Source organism: Megalobrama amblycephala, linkage group LG13, assembly GCF_018812025.1.
Source record: "Megalobrama amblycephala isolate DHTTF-2021 linkage group LG13, ASM1881202v1, whole genome shotgun sequence".
In the NCBI taxonomy this organism is placed as follows: Eukaryota; Metazoa; Chordata; class Actinopteri; order Cypriniformes; family Xenocyprididae; genus Megalobrama; species Megalobrama amblycephala.
In genome coordinates this window covers 13744174-13756928 of record NC_063056.1, presented here as the reverse complement: position 1 = coordinate 13756928, position 12755 = coordinate 13744174, and the positions used below count along the sequence as shown (strand labels likewise).

Sequence of the window (12755 nt, the reverse complement as noted above, 5' to 3'; positions counted from 1 at the left end):
TCCATTGGAGTATTGAAAAGCACCCAGGGAAGCATATATGAGGGAGAAGGGCTTCCAGAAGCCCTGGCAAATATTACACTCCAAATAAAGCTCTTAGAAAGAAGTATCTTTTAGAAAATGACTTAACGCGAGAGTTTTAGTTGCATAACATCGGTTAAAGGAAACACTGTCATTTTGCAATAGTTTTTTATCGACATTTAGAAAAAAAATCGCAAAAGTGTGGCTACAAGTGTGTTGTGCTGCTTGGTCCAATACACTTTCAACAGCGTTTCTCAGAATTTGCTTACTGCACCTTTAAGATGCAGATTTTCTTTTTAAGAAAAAACAACACAGAGACATTTTTACACAATTTTGTACACAAAAAAGGTACAAAAGCTGTCACTCTGGTGGTAAAATAGTACATATTAGTTAGTGAGGTTACGTTCGTTCAACACACAGCACAATCTCCAGTGAAGTATTGGTTTCACCAAAAATTGGTGAAGAGCACAATTTGCTTTACGTGTCGGAATGTTCGAACATTCATTCAAATCTATTCAGTTACATTTTTAAATACCCAGTCATAAAAGTAATATGAAGAATAAAAATTATTTCAGGAAAATAAAATACGTGCCATATGCAACTCTGTAAGTCATTGATGTGCAGCCTACATTATCCTTTAATATTATGTCATATCGATATTCATACTGGCATTTATTGCCACATTCTAATGGGTAAATGAATTTATCAAAGAGAGAAATTCAAAACACTCACACGTATTAGGCTTTTATTTGTGCACTTAACATTAAAACTATGGAGGCGGTGGTGGCTGCTTTATCTGATGGAGCTTCTTTCACAGTTTTTTGGCCGCTTTATTTTTACTAACCATCAGATGGCGCTGTTTTTGACTCTCTCGAAGCTTTTAATCTTTCCCCAGAACAGTGAGATGGTCCTCACTGCAGAACATGAGATCCAGGGGGCGGAGTCCTACTCCTCCCACTTTGCATATCCCTAAACCTACCTGTCTCTGCCCCCTGGATCTAAACCTACTCATCTCCACCCCCCTGGATCTGGATCCAACTCTTCTCCCGCTTTACATATCCCTTAACCTACCCGTCTCCGCCCCCTGGATCTAAACCTATCCATCTCCACCCCCTGGATCTATATCCAACTCCTTCCGCTTAACATTTTCCTTAACCTACCCGTCTCCGCCCCCGGATCTAAACCTACCCGTCTCCGCCCGCTGGATCTCGTGTGTTCTGCAGTGAGGGGCTACTGGGAACAAGGCAGGCGAAAGCCTCTGTGCTTTATGAGGCTTCATTTCCCAATCCCTACATATTAGTACCTTTTGAAAGGGTACCGCCCCAGTAACAGCTTCTGTACCTTTTTTTTCTCTGAGTTTGTACCTGGAGGTGCACAAGTTAATGAAAACAAACAGTAAAAACAATGTTTAAAAACTGTGTTAAATGGGAAAATGAGAACGTGCACATAGAATACTAAAGGTATTAGAAGTACATCTGTTGTCTTTTGACTTGCATGGCAGAATAATCCCACTGTTGAACTCTTCTACTTGTAATATGTTTAATTATTACTATCAACTGCCTGTTATTTACAAAATAAGCCTCATTTTCCTGTAGGCCTACTGTGGAAAAGCCTCAAATGGGAACAAGTTGTGAATGCTACAAGCCTGCCAAAATGTACTGAAATGTACAGAAATGAACAGATAATCAATGCAAAAAGAGCATAAACTATAGTCTATACTGCCATGGTTCACATTCCTTCGTCAGCACAGACTTTTATATTTTGTTCTGTTGTTGGAGACTGTAGACATGTCTATATTTCTCTTGTAAGATCAATTGAGACAAACTAAATAAGATGACAAATTATTATATGTTTAAATATGAATGAATGAAATCATATACCAACAGAGGGGTAATGCCATCAGCCCTGATGTCAGGAATAGATTGTATAAAGAGCATGCTTGTGTGTCCCTGAAACTGTAGATGATGCCAGTAAAACCATCAACAAAACCTGCTCGGTTTCTGTTTTTATTTAAAAAAAAAAAAAAAAGGAAAATGTACAACAAGTAAACAGCATCCAATAGATCAGAACATAAGAAGAAAAACAGTGGAATTCATTTTATGTTTATAGAATAAATTACGCAGGAAACCTTTTTTTGACATTTAACTTCTATTAAACAAATGTACCATAATGGAATGAAAATAAATCCACTGTATACAGTTGAAGTAAACAAACTAAAATGGCTCCTTCCCAAGATTTCACTCAGAAGACAGGTCCTCAGTTCTCTGAAAAGACATAATTATAATAATAATAATACAAAAAACCCCACAAAAATTATAATAATAATAATAATAAATGTAACATTTAAATCCCCTCACTACTTTGTGGTATACAGTACCGTTCAAAAGATTTTTTCCTTGTTTCTGAAAGTGTCTTATGCACACCAAGGATGCATTTTAAAAAATACAGTAAAAATTAATAATATTCTGAAATATTATTATAATTTAAAACAACTTTATTTTAATTTATTCATGTGATCAAAGCTGTATTCATTACTCCAGTCTTCAGTGTCACATGATCCTTCAGAAATCATTCTAATATGCTGATTTGGTGCTCAATTTCCTATTATATCAATGTTGAAAACAGATTTGCTGCTCAATATTTTGGTGGAAACATTGATTTTCTTCTCTTTGACAAATAAAAAGTTCAAAAGAACATTTTTTTTAAAATAGATTCTTTCTGTAACATTAATCTTTTTCACTTTTTACTGTCAGTTTAATGCATCCTTGCTGAATAAATGTTAATTTCTTTAAAAAAAAAAATCATACTGACCCTAAACAACGAAACTCACCTGCACCTCTGAATGCTTGATACAAAAACAGCACTGATATCACCAACATGAAGATGATTGTCCAGAAGGCTTTTTCTGTTAAATTCAAAAAGTTCCACAGCTTTCATTAGCAACAGTTGAATACTTAAATTAACACATGAATACTTAAATTAACACATGACTAGACTTGCAGTCTAGTTGCATATTAAAGTGCCCCAAATATGCTGTTTTAGTCTCCTATAATAGGTTTACATGCATCATCATAATAATAAACACACAAATATTAATAATATACATCACCTCGTTTCTCAAAGAATCTGAAAACGATTATTTCAAAGATTCAGTCTTTCTAAACCCCTCATTTCTGAGAGCCTACTCCGCTCTGATTGGTCAGATGGCCCAGTCTGTTGTAATTGGGCGACCGCTTATGAAACGGCTATTACCGTATCTGAATTACCGTATCTTATATACTCCGTGATACGAACAGTAATGATGCCATCAGTTTTACCATATTAATTCTAGCGCGAGTCCTCGTTCTTTGGAAGTGAATGCACAGTGGATTTGCAGTGTAGAAAGCGCCGTCTTCTCGACACGTCAACAACAAGAACCAAACTCTTCCAGGCCTCAGCTACAACTACAGTGTTTGAGGGCGGGTCAAAGTAGATGTTGCTCACGGCCATAGGCTGGCGTTATGCAAATTTGTTTCATTGTTACGTAGGTATGTAATGAGACTGGAATTGAGTGGTGGAACTATGACGCATTTTTGTAGGCCAAAACCCAGAAGCGAGTTAGCATTTTAGCACTTCCGGTTCCATCGTCCCACAGTCAGTGGTGTTTTTTGAATGGGTTTTTGGTTAAATGGGTGAAATAAGATCCGTGGTTAATAGGGGTGTGACGAGACGGGTATCTCACGAGACGAGACGAGACTCGAGATTGAGTTCACGAGACGAGACGAGACAAGACAAGATTTTTACACACTATTTTTAAGAAATCCTCAATGGCGAAATACATGACTAGAAAAAATATTCTGCAGGTGTATTTGAAATGTTTTAACTAATCATCTCGTAATGAATGTCATTTCAGTTCTACTTTCTTAGTATGAATTATCATATGCAGTAAAAGACAACAATACTCAAGTACTGTAAAAGGTTTTGCCACAAACTCAACTGACTGACTTCTCTTCTGTATTTCAGTCTCTTCAGACCTTGCTGTACATGATTTATGAGCTTCTACAACCTTTGACCTCCTAACTGAACTCCTTTCCACAAACTGATCATAGAAATGAAAACAGTATAAATAAAAATGTTAACACTTTACAATAAGGTCTCATTTATTAACATTAATGTATTAACCAACATCAACTAACAATGAGCAATATATTTGCTACAGTATTTATTAATCTTTGTTTATGTTAGTTAATAAAAATAGTCATCCATTGTTAGTTCATGATAGTTCACAGTGCATTAACTAATGTTAACAAATGAAACCTTATTGTTTGTGCTTAATAAGATTAAGAGAAACTGTTATTTGTTTTTATGGTAACACTTTACAATAAGTGCAACCATAATCGCACTCTCTCAATATTCAAAAGTGCAAATAAGACCAATTTTTTCTTTGATACAGAGCTAAGAGATGGTTACAACTACACTGCCCAGCCTAAAATAGCTTTCATATTGAGAGATATTTGCATTCATCAGGGAGCCGCTTTCAAAATGCGGGTATTGAAATCGCGTTTGAATGCGCGCGCGCGTTTACTTTCACTTTTAGCGATCGCACGTAACTCTGTAAATATGTAGCGGCGGCAACCGTTATCCAACTGAATTAAATGTTTTTTATTTAAATACAAAGCAAAACGACATTGGAGGCGTAATGTAAACGTAGAGGTGGCATATTCTTTCCCAATCATCCTAACTATCTTTAGGAACTTCAAAAGATAAAACAGCGAAACTCCTAATATTACTTCCAAAATTTCCAAATTATGTTATTTTCATAGAGTGGGCCAATATCGTGGCGATTATTTAAAATCAATCGGGAGAAGCAGATATCGTTATCGTGATTAAAATATGATTAATCGTGCAGCCCTAATTTAATTTAATTTGACTTGACATTTGATATTCAACAGTATTCTTGACATTTATTCAACAGTGCTTTTGATCTGCCTGTATTGACACTATTCTTTAAAAGGAAAATTATATACCAATTATCAATGTAAAGCTGCTTTGACACAATCTGCATTGTAAAAAGCGCTATATAAATAAGGGTGACTTGACTTGACTTGACTAACACTCTGTCATGGCAACAACATCACGAGACTACTTTTCGCCTCGACGAGAAATCTCGTCACATAAGTCTCGTGAGATCTCGTGCCACGAGATCTCGTCACACCCCTAGTGGTTAACACAAGCTCATGTTTTATTCTAAGACATAAAATACATTGTTACATGTCTTGAAAATGACGGTTGCTAACAAGTGGAAATCGGAGGCTATTGGCGACATTAAACGCCATCATGCTGAGCAGGTAAACTCAGTATGTTTTATGCTTATAACTGCGCTCTTACAATGAATTCTGTTCTACTCTGTGATAAACTTTCAATTTACATTTAAAAAAAATCATATTTGTGAGAACATCATCATGGGTAACGTAACTCTAAAAATCACTTACTTGGCTCAGGTTCGTCCACAGTCAGGCTGACCTCACTGTCTGTTTCTAGGGAGGCGTGAGAGACCCTACAAGTGACAACCGTCCCCGGTGGGTGCTTGTCGGGCCGTAGGGTGAGGTGAGAGGAGAGGGAATACGTTCCATCACTGTGCTGCCGATGGCTGGAGAGGGAGGATTCTTTTGTCAAAGAGACCGGCTCTTCTGCAGAGGGCACCTGGAAAAACCACTCCACCTACAGAAGCACAGGGCTGTCAGGACACTAAACTAAAAAACAATCGTAATATGGTTTTGTGCTTTTTGGCTGTTGTGAAAGTGAGCTGACCTGCACATCCAGAGGATAGTAACGATGACAATGACAGCTCAGTTTCTGTGGCGTCGAATCCTGAAATATCAGTTTCTCCTCAGAGAGTTTGACATGAGGAGGTTCTGGGTAAAGATAGAGTGATATGGACTTTCAATATTAAACTATGAAATTTCATTCCAATAATAGAAAGAATTGTGATTAAATATGAAAAATTTAAAAAACCCACTAATATTTTTTTTAAATATTTTATTTTTTCTAAAGATGAGCGAAGAAAGCAACGTTTATGCATATTGACATTATGCAAATTATATGAAAATATTAATTGTGTGTATTTAGGATTTTAATATGCTAGCAATGAAATTAGACTTTCCAAGACAAAGGAGTCTGCCAAAAATTTACACCATAGAATGCTTTGAAACACAATACATAATTTGAGATATGATTGAAATAATAATGACTTTCAGAAAAAAATGACAGCATTCTCCGGTCTAATGTTGTACATTTAGTTTACAAATTAAAGAAATAAATGAGAGTGTGAAAGTGTGTTTTAAAAGGAAAGATCACCCAAAAATGAAAATTCTGTCCCCATTGACTTTCATTGTATTTTTTCATACTATGGAAGTCAATGGGGCTCATCAACTGTTTGGTTACTGACATTCTTCAAAATATCTTCTTTTGTGTTCAGCAGAAGAAGAAAAAATTCATACAGGTTTAGAACAACTTGAGGGTGAGTATTTTTGGGTGAAATATCCCTTTAAGAGTCATTGCCCACAGCTATGGAAGTTTGCTTCTGCCATGAAATAAATAAAAAAGGTATTGCAGCATTTTATCCCACAATTCTGATATTTTCTCACAATTTACCCTTCGCCGGGAGTTTGATTGACAAGCGATCTAACCAACCATAATGCCAAATCTGCCATTTTGTCCAACAAAGCAGTCAGGAGTTAGAAGATTAACCTCGGTGGACTTGAACTTGAAAAATGGCGTGTACTGACGTCTTTCTGCATTTGAAACAACATTCCTTCTGATGTTCATTCATGTTTATTTGATGCTATAAATTAACTAGTAGGAAGAGATGATCGGTTCACGAGCCGCTTGAGCTGAGGCGCTACAGCAATCTGTCACAACACATTAAAGAGCCACAAAACTGTTTTTATTGTTTGATTTTCTTAAAAAAAAATGAAACAATTTGAAAGCTGGGACTTTGTTTAATATCATAAGTAACCTGTTCTGTCTTATTCTTAGTCTCCTCTTTGCTCCGCGATGTATTTTTCACGTTGTGTGGCGTGACAGCGCCATGGCTTGTCGGACAAAGCAACAGTAACTAAGTGGGGCGGGTCTTTGCGAAGGGTCAATTGCAAGTTTATCTCCCGCAATTGTGACCTTAGATCTCACAATACTAAACTCACAATTGAGAGAAAAAAAAGTTTGAAAAGTAAATTTATATCTCGCAGATCTGACTTTATTTCTCAGAATTCCGACTATATCTCGTAATTCGGAATTTATACTGTAACTCGCATTTATGAGTTTATATAAAACTCGCAATTGAGTGAAAAAAGTGAGAATTGTGAGCTTCAATTCTGACTTTTCTCTCTCGAGTTTATATCTCAGAATTGTGAGATATAAACACGCAATTGCGAGAAAATGTCAACTATGAGCTGACATTTTTCTCAGAATTGCGATCGTAAATAAACTTGCAATTCTGACTTTATAATGCAGTTCCAAGTTTATATCTCGCAGTTTGAGAAAAATGTTTTTTTTTTTTTAGTAGCAGATACAATCCATACACAACACCTCCAAAGAATGTCAGGAAATCTCTGGGACATTTTGACCATTCAATGAAAAACTCACGTGTAATTTGCAGCTGCACAATCTGTTGAGTCTGAAACTCCCCAGAGCCGACAGTGCAGATGTAAGTGCCCTCATCTGTGACCTTTAACCTCTGCATAGTCAGAGACGCATTACCATCCCTCACCAGAAGATCTGCTTCAGCGCTTGTGCCTTCCCGATCCACAAATACTGTAGTGTACAATAGTATTGTGATATTTAGCATCCAAACATGTAATTTCCCTTAATTATATGAATATTTCTCACTTACCATCTGGTGCCATGTCTGTCTCCACCTCCCTCGCTTTCATTTCAAGAATTTTACGGCCATTTCCTCTGTGTTGTAAGCGCCACTCTAGTGCCACTTCCTGCCCAGGGACTGAGTCCTTCTGTCTAAAGCCACAGTCTAACAGCACATCACCCCCTATTGGAGCCACAATGGATGGGACGCGCGAGAACACCACAAACACAACTGCGTATAAGAAGAGAGTGAGAGATAGGAGGAGAAATGTTAACAATGTAATTACAAACAATGCAAAAAGTAAGATTAGTTAAAGAAAATCATAGCGAGAGCAAGTCCATAAGAATAATCTGGCAAGTTATAGAAACAAAACCTTTTTCAAAGTGTTCAAACCACCACACACTGGCGACAATATGCTGTAAACGCAACGAGAATAAAGCTGAAACACCTTTCACAAACCAATTGCAATAAAATTTCAAGAAAGTGTAATCTGTTAAATATAATCTACAAATCATTGAATATAAAGAGAATTCATAATTTGTGATCTTTTATTATGAGTGTAGTCTGTTTTGTGTGTTATAGGCCGGGTTTGGCAATCTAGGCCAATTAGAAATAACTATCATTCTCCATTGTATTATACATGCACAAGTATTAAAATTCAAAATAATTCAAACTAAATGCACATTATAAAACTGACTCAATATCAGTTAAAATCATTATACATCAGATCAATACCGTCGAAACGTTGGCGCCGATAGCCTAGTGGTTAGTGTGCCAACAAATGGCGCAAATGCGTTCATGGCGACCCGAGTTCGATTCCGGTCTTGAGGTCCTTCGCTGATCCCGCCCCCCTCTCTCCACCCAATGCTTTCCTGTCTGCTCTCTACTGTCTGAATAAAGGCACAAAAAGCCCATAAATATAGCTTTAAAAAAAAAAGATTTGAAACAGAATGATGTAACAAAGTATCGTTTGCATTGCAGATATCACATGACCTGGGGATTTTGATATGCGCTCTGAACAAGTGTGCCGCACACGCCCTGAAAAGTGAATCCAAAGCATTTTGATCGCCGCCAGTATAGGTCATAAACCCCGCCCTCTCCATGTAATCGAATGGGATGCGAGAAAATAAAAAATTCAATTACACTTTAAATATTTTCTATCAGAAGATGTTTTCTGTCAATTTAGGTAGCTCTTATCACGCAGACGTATGTTCAAGTGTTTGGTTTTTTTCGGTAAGTTTGGTTTTAGTCAGTTATTTGACTATCATTGACTCATGATTGACAGTTGTGCTTGTAATGAGTCTGTGGGAACGGGATTGTGGGCGGGACCTCGATACCGCGGCTCCACCTCAGGATAACTACTGCACAGACTCCGGCTCCTAAAGACATTAACTATTTCTGGGATATTTTGGCTTCATTTATCTACAGTGAAAGGAAGTGGAAATGTCATCCATCTTTTTTTACAGTCTACGACTCCGAACCACTGATTCAAAAAAGACTGAAAGTAGATTTCAAAGTTTCATGAAGCCATGTTTTGAAAGCACCCATTACTATTCTTGTTATGGAGTCGTTTTCTTAATTTTTATATATTTATGACCCAGACTTATTTACGGAGCCACTAAATGAACATGGTGATGGGAAGGAAAAATTATAATTCAATGGCTTTGCGTTCTCTCAGAAAACATTTGTGTTCTCCCAAGAAAATTTGTGTTCGCCCGTAAAACTTTTGCGTTTGCTCACAAAACCTTTGTGATAGAAATAATAAGAGGTTGGAGGGGAAACTATGTTTCAATGCTTTTGCGAGCGAATGCAAAGTTAGCCATTCAAGTGCACGTTTTTGAAAACGATATCGTCTCAGTGTAAACTACAAAAACACAAATTTGTGAAAACGGTGAGGATGAGCATGCGTATCTATATGCACGTAGTTTTTCTTTACAAAGTGACATCGCCAACTACTGGCCTGGCAGCATAATATAGCATTTTTGTCATTTTCCTGGATCTGTGTGAACTGGGATTATTTGGACAACCCATTGTACTCCCCCCGTATTCCTGGCTGTGGTAGGAACCAGCCAATAGTGAGGAGTTGGTGTATATATATATATATATATATATATATATATATATATATATATATATATATATATATATATATATACATGGTTCCGCTGATGCTGATTGGATAGACATATTAAAGGGTTACTTCAGGATTTAGCATTAAGCTTTGTATTAGTAGAATACCACTAGTATTTTCGAATTAGCGTGCTTTCCCCCTTCATATCAGCCCGAGATGAGAGATTTATGCATTTTTATTCTGTAAAAAAGCCTCCGATGACGCAAAAATCGTCATTTTGCGTCATCGGAGGCTTTTTTGGCCAGAGGCTTAAAACTACAGCCAGTAATAGCAGCTAGTTCCGCATTTTTTCACCACGCCCATACATATGCGCTTTTGAGGTTACTCATGGACATAGATCAAAGATTTTATCAAAAGTGGGTGTCAATTATATTTTTAAGCTTACAGTAATTCACTTTATTTTGTCTGCACTACATCAGTGGTTCATCTCGCAAATGTATCGGTCTCTGCAGTCATCTCAACCAATACAGCAACAGGCTTTTGTGGTAACGTTAGCATAAATAGATAAATAAACTCAGTTTTACAGAACAGAGGCTTTACTTTGATAACGGTCAACTTATATGCAACTTATATGTAATTGTCTAGCTAACGTTACTTTGCTAAGTTTGCAGTTTTACTGCTACCTACAACACTACATATAGGCTACTGTGTTATCAGTCTAGTATCAGCGAGTCTTACCTCTAGGCGAATACGCTTAGTACCAGATGCCCAGGCTGTTCGTCCTCTGGGAAAGTGAATATCGATGGTATCGCGGTGTCCTTCAGAATGGTTCTCTTCATTGCAAAGATATTTGGTTCGTAGTCCTCATGCTTGAAATGGAGACTACATATTCTGCGGTTTTTTAGGTTTTCTATAACGGTGTCATCTCCAAACTTCGGGTGTTTGATGGCCCGCAGCCACTGTTTACATCGCTCCAAATCTTTAACTTAATCGGAAAATGATGGAAACTTACTTGTCCTTTCCTGGTTTTGGGTGTACATCCAGGTACAAAGCAATTTAGCACAATTTCGCTGTAAATGTATGAACTAACTCACGATTTATTTGTTTGAATTTTCCTGAATGCCGCCTGTAACCGATAGGCGTGGTTTGGGCGTGGCCTCGCAAGGGCAGCAAAACAAGTGCATTCTGGGAGTTGTTGTCTTTCATCCACATTAGTCAAAAATACATTTTCTGCCTTTTCTCAGTCTAGAAAGCTCCAAATTCAAAAATAATTTCACATTTCTACTACATAAATGACCAATTTTAAATACACATTCATCTTTCCAGGGGTGAAGTACCCCTTTAATAATTGCTTATTGGAATGGCGTGTTGATTGGATAGATCATTTGAACGTGTTCCTCCTGAACTTTGTTCATGAAACATACAATATTATTTTGAGAGAATTTAAATGTTTTGCTACTGAATGCAAAGTTTCTCAGGGGAATGCAAAACTTTGTGAGAGAACTCAAAAGTTTTGCGAGCGAACGCAAAAATGATGAAATATTTTCCCTCTCATCTCATATTTAACGTGTCGCCTTAAATATTATTAATCAAAAAGAGGAAGAATGTTTCATTGGATTTCCATATAGCAGATAGCTATACAAATGAAACTAAATATGTTAACATAGAGACCAGATTAACATATTACAACATTACCATCTGTCAGCAATGTTCCTGATTGGCTGAGAGTCAGGTTGAGTTTGCTCTGCACGAGTGGTTGTGTGTCGGATTGTGCTGTCTCGCCGTGAAGGGTCTGTAGCACCAGAGTGAGGCTGATGCCGCCACCCACCAGCTGAACTGAGCCAATGAAATGAGCAGGTAGAGAATCCATATCAGCCCCACGAGGAACATAACGGCTGATCTCACAAACCACTTCCTGTTCGTTACAATCAGCATGAAGAAGCAAGTCTGCATTAGGAATCTGAATGGATGGTACTGTGGGGTGAGAAACAATAAAGATATTCTATATGTTTTTCATTTAGACATATTCAGTTTGCTGACTTTAGGTTCACTGCACTTACACATCAACTCAAAGATCAGATCATCAGCATTAGGGGTCTCAGGAGGGTTATATGGGGTCACGAGCTCTGGTGAAAGATCAGCATTTCCAACGAGATCCCTGAATACCAGAGTGGAGGGGGTGCGCTTGAACATCGCCCCGCCCATCATGCCTCCCATCCCTCCCCCCTCTTCGATCAGTGAGCAGGACAGGACCACATCAGCTCCCTCCAGCCCTGTGACATTAGCACAGTAGTTATGATGACAGTACATTCACTTCAACAGCAGGGGGAGACAAATCTACCAATGAGACTATTGAAAATAAAACCGAAAGCAAAATCCATCAATCGATTTAATGTTGTAAAACATTACGTTCATATTATATTAAGTAATATAAAATCTATCTATACAAATATATGGAAGCAGCTCGGCTGAAAACAATATAGGACCACAAATAAATATCGAAAACTCACCATAAACCAACGAAAGGAAGACGAATATTGTTAACATCACCGAGCAGCTCCTGACAATATAATTAATAATTTTGCTAGATGTCGCTTGTTATATACATATATTTACATTAAGCGAGCAAAAACGCATCTTATTCAAAGACATGAAACAGCTCTCTGCTAGGCTAACCTCGAAACACGAACCGTGAGACATTCAGATAGCCTACAGGCTACTTTCACTTTTGATCAGAGCTCTTCCTCATTGGCAGGTTCAAAATAAGAGTAAACTTTTCAGTTTGGTTGCAATGTAAATTGTAGCGCTTTTTGTTCATTATTATTT

General features: G+C 37.4%; 1 protein-coding gene across 1 annotated transcript; it reads right to left on the bottom strand.

The window, feature by feature from the left end:
- Positions 1–2010: 2010 nt before the first annotated feature.
- On the bottom strand, positions 2011–12666 carry tapbpl (TAP binding protein like). The gene is made up of 9 exons (XM_048153623.1): positions 12440–12666; positions 11990–12202; positions 11625–11903; positions 7889–8089; positions 7642–7809; positions 5809–5912; positions 5490–5718; positions 2849–2923; positions 2011–2282 (listed from the first exon to the last, which is right to left on the bottom strand). Exons 1-9 carry the CDS (start codon positions 12474–12476, stop codon positions 2275–2277), a joined length of 1314 nt encoding a protein of 437 aa, XP_048009580.1. The 5' UTR covers positions 12477–12666; the 3' UTR covers positions 2011–2274.
- Positions 12667–12755: the final 89 nt, after the last annotated feature.

Excerpts from the sequence above, each read along its gene's own strand:
- tapbpl (XM_048153623.1), bottom strand. The coding sequence starts at position 12,476 with ATGTTAACAATATTCGTCTTCCTTTCGTTGGTTTATG. Across the intron at positions 8,090-11,624 it reads AGGAACATTGCTGACAGATG|TTGTGTTTGTGGTGTTCTCG; the intron begins GTAATGTTGTAA and ends TCTTATACGCAG. Across the intron at positions 2,924-5,489 it reads TGTGGACGAACCTGAGCCAA|AAAAAGCCTTCTGGACAATC; the intron begins GTAAGTGATTTT and ends TGAATTTAACAG.